Genomic DNA, 14910 nt, shown 5'->3' on the forward strand with positions numbered 1-14910 from the left:
GATCTATATGATCGGTACACGAATGATTTAACACAAGCTTAAAATCAAATGAGCTGCTTATAGCATTGTCATGATCATTCACCTATCAGACTCAAGGCAGGAGATAAAAACATTTTATTGGTAGAGAAATTTCCCTATAGGACAAAGTTCAGTGTTATAGTGTGAAAAACCAAATTACAGTTGCTCAGTGATGCACTATGCTGAAAATAAAAACATTGCTCTTTCTGGAAGGAAACATTAATTCTATGCATGGCTCTGGAAGCATTCACCCTAGAAGTCATGAGAAAAACAACAACCAAAACAAAGTAAGAAAAACAAATACAAAAATAAAGGCAAATAGTCTGTACAGCTGCTCAGGAATGTCAACACCAACTATTCTCACAGTAAACACAGGAAATCTGAGCTGGGTGATAGAGGAACAAATCTTGAGTGCTTCAAAGCCAAGACAACTTTAAAACATCCCAGTTCTGTGCTACAGTGATTCAGAAAACCTCTGACCAAACTTCTCATCCATCTCTGTTTCTTTGTATTGTAATCCCACAGTGAGAGATTTACAGAGGTAAAGTCACTCAGAAGAAACAGGCTTTTTGCCAGGGTGTGAAGTGGAAGCAGACCAGCTCCAAGGAAAGAGTTTCAGCCCTACCAATCCAGCAGTCAAGAGACTAATATAACAGCAAATCACAGAATCACAGAATGATAGGGGTTGGAAGGGACCTTTAGAGATCATCTAGTCCAAGTCTCCTGCCAAAGTAGTGCCAAGAACCTAGTTCAGGTCACACAGGAATGCACACAGGCAGGTTTTGAAAATCTCCAGAGAAGGAGACTCCACACCCTCCCTGGGCAGCCTGTGCCAGGGCTCCCTCACCTCAACAGTGATAACTCTTTTAGAGTAGAAGAAGACAGATGGGATTAACCAACTGATTTACAGTATGTGTTATCCAGGAAGTTTTCAGTATTTAGGAGCACATACAGCCTGACACACACCTCTGAGGTAAAGACTTCTGAGCATCTTCAGAGACACAGAAGGGACAGGGTCTCTGGACTTGGCACGTTGCATTTTCTCTGTTATGTACACTCCCCTGAGGCATCTCCCCACACAGGCACCTACCTGTGTTAGAACATTTTCCATTTCTGCCTTTTTCTCTGCTGTGCACTTCTTGTCAGACATAAGCTTTTGCAGGTGAGCTGTAAGCAAGGAAAGTATGTAGTGAGGTTACACTGCAACTCCAACAATAACCACAAACTAAAGCCAGACAAATCAGGAGGATTCTCCACCATCTGTGGAAGGGCATCAGTGGTCTTGCCAGTGTCCATCAGGGTAATTCCACTCATGTCATCAGGGCAACGCTGATCCACAGCTAAGAAGCCGCACCAATCTACTGTACTGGTGTGTCACAGGGCAAACAGCAGGTACTTAACACTCATTCCTCTCAACGTAATGGTTTTGTAGTTCCTTTCCCCTTTTTTTCTTTCTATATAACTGGAAATTAAAAGTAAGGTCTGAAAAAGCAATGTCCGATCCCAAGCCAGCGAGGTCAAATTGCATGTATTTGAGTTGGTGCAGTGGGGTTTGACTGCATTCCACTTTCAAGCACAACATCCTTCATCAGATACAAAGGAATACAGCAATGCCAAGACTTCCCACTCCTATCCGGAAAAAATCAATCTGACTTTTCACTGGCAGCAACAGGAACTTGCTGCTCCCCAGTGATGGGCGGCAGAAAAGACTGAGACAGGAGAGTCCAATTTCTTATGGCCAGGCTTGATGAACATAAAGGTCTTTTCCAACCTAAATGATTCTCTGATTCTTTGTGATGCTGTTCAGTATGCAAAGGGAGCAGAGGTTAGATGGGTCTCTTTTGTTGTTTTGTTGAGGTGATTAATAAAACAAAAATTATAACTGAATATTATGAAAACAGTTTTAATGCAAATATAGAATGCTCTACATCCTTAATGTCCAGAGCACAACTCACTTTAAAATTTCCTTTCACAATGGCGCTATACGTGAAGTTTTCCACTAGGTTTCTTATTTCTAAGATACCTTCATGTGATTTGTCTTTTTTAAACAAAATCTAATAAATAACTAGAAGGGACTGAGGACTTTGAAAACGTAAGAAATGCCCAAAGTCTATTTAGCATTCCCAAAAGTCACCTGAGTTCCAAGGAATATGAAAGCCAGGAGCTGCTGTGAAATTGACTTTTGCATAGGGAAAGGATGCTCTGTCCTCTTATGTCGTCATTACATCATTTCTTAGTTCTGAACAAAAACTGAAGAATCATAGAATGCTGAGGGTTGAAGTGATCTCTAAAGATCATCTAGTCCAATCCCCCTTCTCAAGCAGGTCTGCCTAGATCAGGGACACCAGAATGCAGTAGAGAACAGGAACCTTGTTATTTAGGGAGTCCTTGGCTTAGACAACACAGTAACCATCTACAAATTGATGACATAAGATCAAAGAGGGACCCAACTATGTTTTTACTAGAGAATCCATACTTCATTTAAGACAATAACACAACATTTGTGTGGAACTGAGAACTTACGGGATCTTTGAAATGGTACATCTAATTCAGTGCAAACAGAAGGATGAAAGACTGGCTACCCCAACTGTCTTTCCTTAAGGAAGATAATCTTTTTCCCAAGTTTATACCACTGAAAGAAAATCCCAAGCCCACCTAGCCTGGGAACAAAATCAAACCTTTTAAAAGATGATCAGCACGAAAACATTCTCCATTTTTCACGTCTTTCACCATGAAGTCAGCAAACTTGTCTACATGGCCAGAAGTCCTAGAAAAGATGAGAAAAAAAAAGGAACATGAAAGTTGCCACCAGACACCCCCAGATACTGTGTCATACCAGTAGACAGACCATTATCAAAGAGAAACTTCAAACTATGCCACTCAGGCTGCAGGCTCGCACTTGCTTCAGATTACAGATTCACATTAACCAGTACTACCCCATATAAAACCTGATCTGTGAGAAAATATCAATACCACTGACATCTTAAAATGTGTCACTAATATGACACTCCTTTAGGAAATGCATGGTGAGCAAAGCAAGACACAGGCGTAGTTGTGAGGAGTAACCAGGAGTTCAGATGGACAGATTCCCACGTTTCTACACCAGTGATCCACGAAAGCTTCTGCCTGTTACATCATGACCCACACAAAGTAACACAGTTGACTCAGCTCAAGCTCTCAGTCCAAAAGTTACTGACATTTAGCAAACCTGTGGGTAGTCTTAGCAGAGATACATGGAGCTGAAAGGGTCTGAACTATACTCTCACCCCGGAAGATGGTCCCTCTACCTGATCTATGGATAAAAAGACAGCTTAAATCTCAAGGACTACAGAAGCATCATTTGCATTCAAAGCTCAATTAACACATTGTATTTTGACATCTCTACACAGAGAAGGTAAGGATGGTCACTGGCCACTCTCCTAAACCCAGGTGTTCCAGATTTAGGCAAGTCATCTAATCCTTCATTTCTTCTTGATCTTTTAGAAAAAGAGACAACAGCAATTTCTTACCCAATAGACTGCTAGGAGACATTAAGACATTACACTTTCAAACACGAGTCCCGCTGCTTCCCCTGATTTATGGAATATCAGCTTCCCACATTGACCTGTGCACCGATACCGAATTACTTTGCACTGCAACAAGGTATGAAAACGGGTGACCCATCCTCATGGGTAATTTTACAGAAGGCTGTAAAAAGCAACTATGACCAGAAATGACACGTTTAAGAAAAGAAAGACCTGTGCTTACTTCAGAACTGGCTCTGGCGTAAGCATGGTACAGTCAATCTCCAGGATTTGCTCTTCCTGAATAAAGTGCTGTCTCCATGCTTGGATGATGTTGTTCTTCAAAGCACACCCAACAGGCCCAAAGTCATACAGACCACTGACACCTGCAAAAGGAAAAAAGGAAAAACCCACAGTTTGAGGTGTGAGATTGCATGAAACTGCATTGTTTGAAGCAAATGTCTTCCTTTCTCAGTGTTTCCATCAGTTGGTTTAAGTCTGAGGTCATCTGAGAATGAAGCATCAACTTTCCTGTGCTAAACAGAATTTGGAATGCAGCTCACTGTAGAGAGGTTTTTACAAAAAGACCCATAACATAAAGGCTGCAAGTGAACCTATGAAATACTCAGAGAGATCCTTCCCTATCCACTAATCAATACGGTTCAGTCTCAGAACACACTGGGGCCATCAGGTAGGGGTAGAAACTGAAATTGATAAACACCTGCAACAAAACTTGGAAAGTCACACTTCCTTCACCAACAGGTCAGATTTTGTGGAGAGTTTTATAGGAACAATCTATCTGAAGGAAGAACCTGAATGCAGGAAAAGTGATAATGCATGGGCCAAAGCAGGACGTTCTTCTCAGTAATAAAATCTGCCAATCACCACTTTAGGTACAAATTCAAAAAAGAAAGAAAAATAAATAAAAAAACCTCAAGTATTTATTTTAGTATCTCAGGTGAAAGAGCAGCAACCATGCAGGCAATGTGCTGCCCCTGTCTGCCCCAAGCTGTCTCTCTATCTGATAAAGTTTAACAGTCACATTTGTTCACCTGTTCAGTAAAGTTTATTGACAAAGTTCATGAAAGTAAAGGGTTCACAGTAGTTTTGGGCATTATCTTGCCAAGGAAAGCTGAGAGATGAAATGCTATGAGGAAATAAGCTTATCATCCCCCTTAAATGCCAAAACACCCTACACCTCATAGAAGAAACCAACTTCTACAATGTAATGCTCAGAACATGCATCTGAAAGTCCACTCTTAAAATCAGAAAGCAAAAGACAAAATCTAAGCCCCTACCTTACCCAAAGACTGTAGGCAATGGGAACTTTTGAGAAGCTTACAGTCTCAAGCAGAAAAGTCTGAAGAAAACTTTAAAAATAGAATCTTTTATGTTGCATTAACGTAACATTGCAAGAGTACAGGATTTCACACTGCTACAGACACCAGAACATTATACTAAAGGAATTAAAATGTAAACTCCATACCTCCATAAATAGAAAAGGCTTGATCATAGAAAAATCTTCTTTTCAGAGTGTCTTCCATTTTAGCTCTGTCCACGATGTCATCTTTAGGCTGTAAGGCCAGCTCCTGGAATTCAAGCAAACCAAAACCAGTTAATAGCTCCCATTTCTGGCAGGGGCAGAAATCCTCTGTCCACCTCTACAAGTCAAAAGTCTGTGAAGACCATTTTGAAGCAAAGGTATCCTTCCAACATGCTCATTTTCCAAAGAGGAACGGTCAGTCTGAGATTCAAGTGCTCAATTATGAGATGGTGGTCTGAATGCAGCATTTTACACACAGATAACTGCAATCTGAGATAGTTACCTTCAGTTTTCTTTACAATCACTACAAAGACATAAATGCCAATTTCCAAAGCATTTCTTCTGACCTATTTCCCTCTCCAGACTATAAAGAGAGCTCAGAGTGACTAGCCCAGCTTACAAACATCTAATTTTTGGCATATATGAAGCTTTCAATAAAGTGTTGCTCCCACAAAAGAATTTTTACCATGAAGATTATTAACATCAGCATCCCTGTGCTCTGCCAAAGGTGTGTTTTTAGTTACTTGTACAAAGAACACCTATTTACAGAATGAAGCTTCTCCAAACACGGCCCCCTGTACCCACAAAATGTAGTTACAGGGTGCCTAAATGCCCTGAATAGATTCTGTGAAAGTGTTTTACAGCAGACTTGCAGTTTTATCTGAAAACTTACACCTTTTGCAAACAATTCCATTAGTGAAGTCAACAGATGTAAAAGATTTTCTTCAATAAAAACGTTTCAATAATTAGAGTTAAGTCAAGAAGCTCGATAAATTCAGATGCTCCTAAGTTGCTAACACTGCCATTTTGAACAGCATTTTGGTAACAAAAAGTACTATACAATCAATACTTACAAACTTTTCTCTTTTTTTTATCAGCTATAAAGACAAATAAGCATGGTCTAATTTTAAAAGCACTGTACTTCTGATTCTCCCACAAACTAGCATAAGCCAAGGAATAACTTTGACTCTTTCTGTCTCAGAGAGCACGTGACACGTGACAGCAAGCACCAGAACAGTACTTTTAAAGCACAGAAACGGAACCCATTTGATGTTGTCCGCCTAAAAACACAGAATCACATTGCACAATGACCAGGGTTTCTAAACAGAAAGGATGAATTTTGCTCAGAGATGGACAGAAAGAGTGCAACAGTGACACAGCCCAATCATGAACTAGCAAGAAGAAATGGCCAGCAGCACAGGAGTTAATTGTAGGGACAGAATCCTGTAGAGGTCCTTTTCTGCTACTCAGCAGAAGTCAAAGAAACAGTCTCTTCTACCTGACATATACTCATAAACATAAATGCATCCACAAATAGGAAGCAGAAAAGTGCTGATGTTGTCCTTCAAGGAGAAGAAAGACCCTATATAGGAGCAGAATCATTTATTGGCTTATGATATAGTTTGAGGGCATAACGCCAAGGAATTTTAAACATTCAACTACTCTGGCCTGGTCAAAGCTTCCATTTCAGAGCCACTCTGCTATCTTTAAAGTAGGAATCACAGGGCTTGAAAACTGTACCAGTAGCTGCTAAAGCTAACAAGCATTCACACTGTTGCCTTCTGCAAAAGGTGCAAGTGACTGAGATCCATTGCTGAAAACACCAGCCAGAGAGAGAGAGACTGTATGGCAGCGCTGCACCCACAAGGGCAGATATTGCTGGTGCAAGGTCACTCTTGCGCTGACAGGGATACAGTCCTCACAAACTGTGGAAGTAGCAAGCAGGCCTCTATACTCCAGAGGCATTCTTCCTATAGAAAAGTGGGGCTCACAAGGATACCAGAATTCCTAACGTTGCCCTGCTATATCTCTCTTTGTCACGCTTCCAAGGGCTGAGAAATAGAAGTGGGAAACGATTTAGAAACTATTTCCTTCAGGATGACCCAGCTATCAATACAGATTTCACACAATTGTTTCAAAGTACAGTTCTATGCTGAATCATAGAATCACAGAATGGTAGGGGTATGAAAAAACCCTGAGAGATTATCTACTCCAACTCTCCTGCCAAAGCAGGTCCACCTACATGAGGTCACACAGGAACATGTCCAGTTGAGTTTTGAAGACCTTCAGAAAAGGAGACTCCATACCCTCCCTCGGCAGCCTGTGCCAGGGCTTCCTCACCTGAACAGTAAAATAGTCTTTTCCTATGTTTAAATCGAACTTTTTGTATTCCAGCTTCTCCCCATTATGCCAAATAAAAAATGACCTCTTTACTTGGGTTAAATGTATGCAAACAGGTAGCCACATCATCAGATCTGACAGGGAACACTAACTGTTAGGCTCACATTACTGCTTAGGACAAAAAGGCTTAACTGGTTTCCATTCAGACACACATTCCCACAGGGAGTTAGTTGCAACTAGTGGTGTATTTACTCATTTACTGATTTATATTTAAGATTACCACCAAAACACAACTACATTCCCTTTTACATGAAATGCAAAATAGAAAGAACCTCATGGTCTCCTGGGTGAATCTGCACACCTGACTGTTTTTATGCTTCAGGAGTTTCCTTTTGCTGTTTCAGTCTGAGAAGGAGAGGGAAGCTTGCAGGACAGGGAATTGTATTTTCACTTGTTTATTATTCTAGAGACAAAACATACTTGAAGTTCCACCAATTCATATGCAGAAAGACTTTCCAGAGCACAATCGTATTTAAAACAATGGGTACAATTTCAACACACACCTCTCTAAGGCTGAGGGAAAACACAGGCTATTGGAAAAATCTTTCTTTCTTTCTCTAAAATCTTTCTTTGAACTGTAGCAAAAGAAAAGCTTTCTAAAGTAAACTGTTCTACTTTATTCTGGGAATTTAAACACTGCACAAAGAATCTGAAAGTGAAACTCAGTACAGGGAACAGCACATCCTCTCACTGTGCAGAGAAAAAAATCTACACAGTAAACAAAGATGAACCACACATACACCTAAAATTCAGCTTTGACTACAAAAAACCTGAACTCATTTTTATTTGTTTGCAGACTGTGATTTAATGCTAACAGTTATGAGCTAATAGATAAAGAATTAAATTGTAACTACTTAGAAACTTGCAAATTATTTCATCAGTGATTCAGTTTATCCCACTATGACTTTTAGCCCCAGTTACTACTGTAAAAAAAAAAAAAAAGCAGCATTGAGATTTCAAGGCTTTTCAGACCAAATTGTGGAACTCGAATTTCATTTCCAGACTCACCTTTGCTTCTAGGATCCTTTTTCGAGCTTTTAGCTCTGCTACAGCTTTGTCTATATCCACCTGGGGAGCTTTTTCTTCCTTTAGTTTCCTCACCAGTTCTCCCTAGAAAGAAATAAAACACAAGATTATAGAGTCTTTCTGTGAGTGCCATAGATGAGAGCCTCTCCTCATTTCAGTTCCCCTGGCAATCAAAAAGTGGGGTTTTGTCCTGTCTCCCTGCTTTCCACACAGGTCTCAAGAGGCTGCTTCAACTGGCAGAAGTGAGAAACACAACTATTTGAGAGTTAGTAGAACAAGACATCATTAGAGAAATTCAATCCTTGCACACTATTGTTAAATCCAGACCTGTTGTTACATCTCTGTGTGCAAATACACTCCTGTGTGTACCACTTCACAGCACATTTCCACAAACCCTACCTTTCTGTCTTTGAGGGTGCACTAAGTGGTTTCTCAGGTGGTTAACACAGGATTTGTGGTCTCTTTCTTGGTAATAAGGCTTTTTTTTCCTCTGCCCTTTCCCTTTTCCTCAAAACATATGGCCATTTTAAACTTCTCTTCCCCTGTCATATCTGTTCAGAACTGGTCAGCAAGCACAGAAATTTTCAGAAGGTCTCAGAGAACACAGACATCTTTAGCTTAATGTCTAAGCAAAGGTGACGTTGCATTACCTGTAAAAATTGTTATTGTCTTTAAAATTCATGCAGTAACACCCCCAAGTCTAAATATTTCAAAGCAGTAAAACTCTGCAGTGGGCTTACACCAAGGTCTTGACCCAAGTCAAACCACCATCACTTTGTACAGTTCCACAAAGACCTCTCTGCTCTGCAAAGAGAATTCTCATCCCAGGGATAGTGCTCAATCCCTAAACACCCAACAGCATAATTTTCTTCATATGACCCTCTGCAGTCATGCCCAGCTTGCTCCTGTAGATAAATGCATTCAAAGTCTTCATTTCAGTTCATTCCTCTTCAGCCGAAACCAAGGTGTATCTTGAATTACTGAGTACAAATCAGCTGACTCAGGAGGAAAAGGCACAGAGACGTCAATGCCTTCTCAAGTGGGACATTCCAGGAACGGGATGCTCCAAGTTCAGCATTTTTCTTGCATCTTGCACTTCTCCATTAAACAAAAACGATAAAAAGGGGAAAAAAATCTGAAAAGATGACAACATTTCCACAATAGTGGCTTCTTCATAAATTCTGAGCTTTTCTGACATTAAAATTATAGGCAATTGAGAAACCAAAGAAAGAGAGAATACACAGATTGTCATTCAGTAATCAGATTAGAAAAGAGAAAAAGTGCTTCAGAGACTGAGAGGTTCAAAGGCTAATTTTATTAATAAAAGGAGAAAGTCTCAAAAGACTGCAATAAGACACACACAATGAAAAGAAAGATAAGAATACTGTCCGGATCCCTAACTCCTCTCCCTTACAAGAACAAATCAAATCTGCTGTTTCCTTCCTGTTAACTAGTTAGCTCAAAACATGAAAGTTTCACTAAGGCTTGAGGACTTAAACTGCCATCCCTGGGAAACGTGGCAGAGGGAGGGATCTCATTTCTTTTTCTTTTTTTTTTTTTTTTTTGCTTTTACAGTAGTAAGTCCAAATTGCCTTTGTTGAGCTAGGGGGTCAGTGGTGGAAAAACATCAAGGCAGCAGCAAAGCAGCTACTGCTGACTAACACCCTGCTCATTGCTTAGCATCTAAAAGCACCACACAGCAAGTCTTTGTCCTGATCCATAAGTAAAAGAGTATTCAGACTATACAAGGAGGAAGAAAATAACAACAACTGCACAACTGTAGCAAGTAATTACATTTGTTGACAGGACTCAATCTAATTAAAGCTACCATCTTGAGCCCAGCCCAGACGAGGAGTGCACAGCAGCACTCGATGTGGCAAATTTTGCTGCAGCTTTATCCCACAGACCAGTAAAGCAGAGAGGGATCCACCCCTGGATCACGGCAGCTTATTGCATCAGGCACTGCTGCAGGAAGATACACTGCTCATTTTCTTCTCCGTAGGTTGAGTTCCTTAGGTTTAATTAAACCACATCTCCTCTAGCAGATTGGACAGGGACCCCTCCACCATTAAGTATCAAGTATTCCAGTCTTTGTTACTCTCTACTGCAAACATCTCAGTGAATTACTACCACCAGCTGTACGACCCCCATACTCCTTTTTCAATCCCATGTGTAGCCAGAAAGAAGGGGTGCACTGATAAGGGCAAATGACAGCACCCAAGACACAAGACTTTAAAATAATTTGCCTAGTCCTAGAGATCATCAGTTTATTTACAAGAAGCATCCTTGTCAAGACATTAACCTGTACACTGATTCATAACAAAAACTCATTGCAGTGCTGGTATAATTAGAGTGCCATAAATCCACCCACATAATGGTAAAACTGACACACAAATCTATGAATATATGGGACACACGAGTAGTTGTGTGTATGTTTACAGCTAAGCAAAGGATGATGGATTCAGTCACTTAAAGGAGGCATGTGAAGAACATTCTAAAGCAAAGAGGCGTGTGCTGCATTCAAGCTCCTCTGCCCTTAACATACACAACAAGGGTACCAAGATCCACTTAGGAAATAAAAGGATGACCAAATCTTTTCCAGGTAACAAAGAAGCTAAAGATAATAGCTTCACCTGTGAGAAAGATGGAAACAGATATGTGATGTAGTCCTCGCTAATAGGACACAGTTACAAATCTAGACAAGTAAAAATGGCAAAACATGCAAAGGAATTAACATCCCTTATTGCATCAGGCAAATATGCAACTGTAAATAATATTGTTTATCCCCAAAATCTAACACAAATTCAGCTCCAAAGGGAAGTCATTGTCTGACCCTGTGGGACATGGAAACCTCTGCAGGCAGTTTTATAAAGAAAATGTGAAGAGCCAGCTATGGAGCCCTGAAAGCATGACAAAGCCCCAGTTTGGGCACAGGAGATACATCTGAGCCGGGAGAGGAAAGCCAGGTAGGCTGACGCACAGATCCAGTTCTGCAAGACAGCTCCAACACACAGCATCGCTACCGGGAAGGGGAAAGAAAGGGCCGTTTACGGGAAAACCATATGCGCGGCCACCCACGCACTCCCTGCCAGCCCACTCCTGCGGGGACAGCAAGACCCGCCCAAGGGGAGACCCCGCACTCGAGAGAACCGACGCCGGCCCTAAACCCCACCGCGACCCTCCTCTACTGTAGGCTCCTCGCTGAAGTCTGCAGGGCGCCGCAGGGCCCTAAAGCACGGATCTGGAGGGTGGCAAGCAGAACCTTGCGGGGCTGAGGGAAGCACTGCATCCATTCCTCGGGAATGGCAAACCCGGCAAAGCGGGCAGGGCTCGAGTCCGGGGGGCTCGGGACACCTCCCCGTAGACCCAGGCTGAGGCACCGGCCGGCCGCCGCGGGCCCGCAGCTCCGGGCGGCTCTGTCACACACCCGGCCCCACACAGCGAGACCCTCATCCCCCTCAGTCGAGACCCCCTCCTGACACCAGGTCCCCCGCGGCCGCTGTCCTCCCTCAGCGGGACTCGCCTCCCCTCAGCCGAGGGGGGCCGAGGCGCGTTACCTGGAGCCGCACCGCCTGCCGAAGCGGCGCGAGCAGCGCCTCGGCTTGCGGACCGTCCATGGCGGTGGCAGCCGGACCGGGCCGGGAGCGGAGCGGGGAGGCGGGCGGACGGGTGAAGCGGCTGAGGCGGCGGAGCAGGGCGGGCAAGACACTATGGGGCGGCAGCGGCATGGACGGGCGCGGCGCGCCGCCCTGCCCCCCCCCGCATGATGAAATCCCGCCCGGGTAAAGCCGGCCCGCGCCCCGCCGACGCACTTTCCGCACGGGCAGTAGCAGCAACAGCGCCCGCTGAGCGCCCGCCCACCCGTCACCGCAGATTCGGCACGGCACGGCATGGCGCGGTGCAGCGCCAGCCGCGAGGGGGCGGGCGGGAACACACAGCGCCGCCACAACGACCCCACACCCCCTCCACCATCAGCCATGGCTGCGCGGGCTGAGCGAAAACACACCCCCCCGCCGGCCAGGAGTGCGCGTGCGCCGGTGCGGGCCATACTGCCGCCTAGCGAGTGTGCCTCTGTCTGTGGCTGTCGTTCGTCCCGCGCCCCGGGGGATGCCTGTCACCCCCATCACAGCCCCGGATACACGCCCTCCTGCCTCCAGCCTCGCACTGGGCCTCTGCACCGCCAGCACCCACCCAGGACTCCTCTTGTCCCTGAGCTGTGTGTCCCCGCTGTGGGGCAGGGACGTGCTGGGGGCCGGGAGGGAAATGTGCAAGTGTGTGTTATTTTTTCAATCAGCTGCAGCATTTGAGCTTCAAAAGCTTTGTAGCTTTTGGACTTGGCCATGTTTTGGTTTTCACTGATCCTCGGTCTTCCCTCAGCTGCCTGGGGACAGCCGGCACCCCGATGCCAGACCCCTGGGGTTGGGGGTAGAGCAGGAGGACAAACTCTGCTTTCTTCTGAGGACACAAGGGCGGTGGGTCGTCCACTGGGAGGAAAAACAGCCCCATGTCTGAAAAAGGTGCTGTGATGAGCATTGGTACCATAGAAGTTCCCATGCCTGGGAATTCAAGCTCTCCATGAAGGACAATTCAAACACCAGTCATATAAAATTTAAGACCAATTTTAAAACACATGCTTTCCCCAGTGCCTCCATCTTCCTCATCTCCCCTCACCCCTTCGCCCTGCCTGGGCCAGGAGCATCTCCGCTGATGTGATGTTGGTGTAATTGGAGCATTTAGGCTGCTATTTTGTACCTGTCTGTTTATTTGAGAGACAGCCTCAGCCTCGTAATGAACGCACCTGAATATTTATCTGTGTGTTCTGAATGGTATATTTGTATCTCAAATGCTTAATTGTTATTTTTATTTAGCTGCAAATTGCTGGTTTTATTTCACTGACATACCTACTTGGAAATAGCTCTAGCATGAGCTTAACCCTGAGCTTTTGCCTATTCCTGATTAATTTCTTTAAATTAATCCAGTGCTCATAGGAGTGTAAGGACTCTGCAGCTCCCCTTCTAGCTTGTCACAGTGATCTAAGATGTGAAGATAGTGGAATCAGCCCCAGAAGAAAATTACTCGTGTAGGAATAGGGAGAGGGCCAACTGGAAGTGGATAGGACCCAGGAAGACAGGAAACCCCAGTGACTGGGAGAAGCTCAGTTCTGTGCAGAACCTGAAGGATCAAGTGGCAGTTCTTCTCCAGAATGCCTTTTTTTCCCCCCTCCTGAAAGATTTCCACCCACTCTCAGTGGCTGAGCACACTTGGTCTCCAGGGCAGCACCCTGCAGCCCTCCATCAGGAGTATGTAGATGGGCCAGGCAGGTGCCTTGAGCCTTTTTCCCTTCTATAAAATCTTTCCTTGCACACATTGCTGACTCTAGCAACATCTCTCCTTGCAGATGAAACATGCCTGGGACTGGTTCTCAACACCATGGCTGGCTGGCACAGGCCAACCTCAACAAAAGGGCCAAAAACCCCCTTCTTCCTGCCTGCTCCCATCTAGCTGAGAGGGTGCAGCTTTCCTTCCAAAGGACTTAAAAAGCATCTGACTGAGAGAACCTCCTGAGCAAGACCAAGCCATAAGACCTGTCCATGTGAATAAAGCCCTCATGACGTATTTCACTGCCCATGCTCTGGGCTTGCATGAGGGTTGGACTGTACAGTCAACCTGAGCTTTTAAAGTTGTGTTGGACTTTTTGTCAGATAAAGGAATAAAGTAATAAAAGAACCAAAAAAAAAAAAAAGAAAAGAAAAAGGAGGGTGAACACATTTCCTGAGCAAAGTTAGAAGAGGATGAGTAGGGAGCATACAAGGAAACCCCAACTGTCCTTTTTGCAATGGTACTGCTGAAGACTGACAGCGTGATTTAGGATCCTCAGACCCAAGACACACTGTTGGATCCTTAATAGGTTGTGCAGGAAGGGAGGAAAAACAGTGTTTTGCACCAAATCATAGCTGCATATGAAAGACTGAGAGGAATTTGGACACCTAGAGCTAGATCATACCTGGGGTTGGCTAGACCCCATCACCAAGCTGATTTCAGCGGGAAGGGCTAAATATTTCTGAGAAGCTAATTTCTCAGAAACTTCTCGATTTTTCATTGAGAAGCTAACTTTGGAGCTAAAAGTAAAGCTTTATAGCAGTGGGGAGTGGCTTGGAAGGGCTTTGTGCATCCACTGCTGCCAGAGGGTCAGTGGACCAGGCCACAGATCCATAATATGCCCATACCATCTTCCCCATCCCCTTGGGGCCTGAGGCACTGACAAACTGCTCAGACCCACTCTGGCACAGAGGATCTCCATTGATCTGATGCTTCAGGGACCTCATGCCTTGTGCTGGTTTGCTTGGAGGACCCAGAGCTGGCTCTGTTGTTGGCACTGCCATGGACAGATGAACCAACAGCGCTTTTGGGCACACTATTGCCACTGGCTAACAGCTCACAACTCATCAAAGCCCAGTTCTTTCCCTCCTTTTAGATCTGATTACAGCTCCATGCTTCTTTGCAGTCAATGAGAACCTTGGAGAGGGGGCTGTTTGAAGATACCCATGTTGAATCTCTGATCTGTGGTGTAGGATGGGATCACAGAGAGCACATTACTCAATTCTCTTCTGGAGTGGCCTTCGAAAAGCCATCTCCATT

General features: G+C 44.2%; 1 protein-coding gene across 2 annotated transcripts in view; it reads right to left on the reverse strand.

Annotated features, from left to right (window-relative positions):
* Positions 1-12076, reverse strand: part of GARS1 (glycyl-tRNA synthetase 1) — a 29834-nt gene extending 17758 nt beyond the window's left edge. The window contains exons 1-6 of one of the 2 annotated variants that reach the window (XM_061996387.1): positions 11829-12076; positions 8254-8355; positions 5008-5110; positions 3766-3907; positions 2697-2785; positions 1109-1185 (exon numbers count right to left, since the gene is read on the reverse strand). In XM_061996387.1, the coding sequence (XP_061852371.1) occupies positions 1109-1185; positions 2697-2785; positions 3766-3907; positions 5008-5110; positions 8254-8355; positions 11829-11999 (684 nt within the window). In that variant the 5' untranslated portion in view covers positions 12000-12076. Of the gene's footprint in view, positions 1-1108; positions 1186-2696; positions 2786-3765; positions 3908-5007; positions 5111-8253; positions 8356-8670; positions 9319-11828 lie in introns of those variants that run through there. The other variant, XM_061996388.1, reaches the window with a different exon arrangement.
* Between the last annotated feature and the right edge of the window lie 2834 nt (positions 12077-14910).

This window comes from Colius striatus, chromosome 5 (assembly GCF_028858725.1).
Source record: "Colius striatus isolate bColStr4 chromosome 5, bColStr4.1.hap1, whole genome shotgun sequence".
NCBI classification, from domain to species: domain Eukaryota; kingdom Metazoa; phylum Chordata; class Aves; order Coliiformes; family Coliidae; genus Colius; species Colius striatus.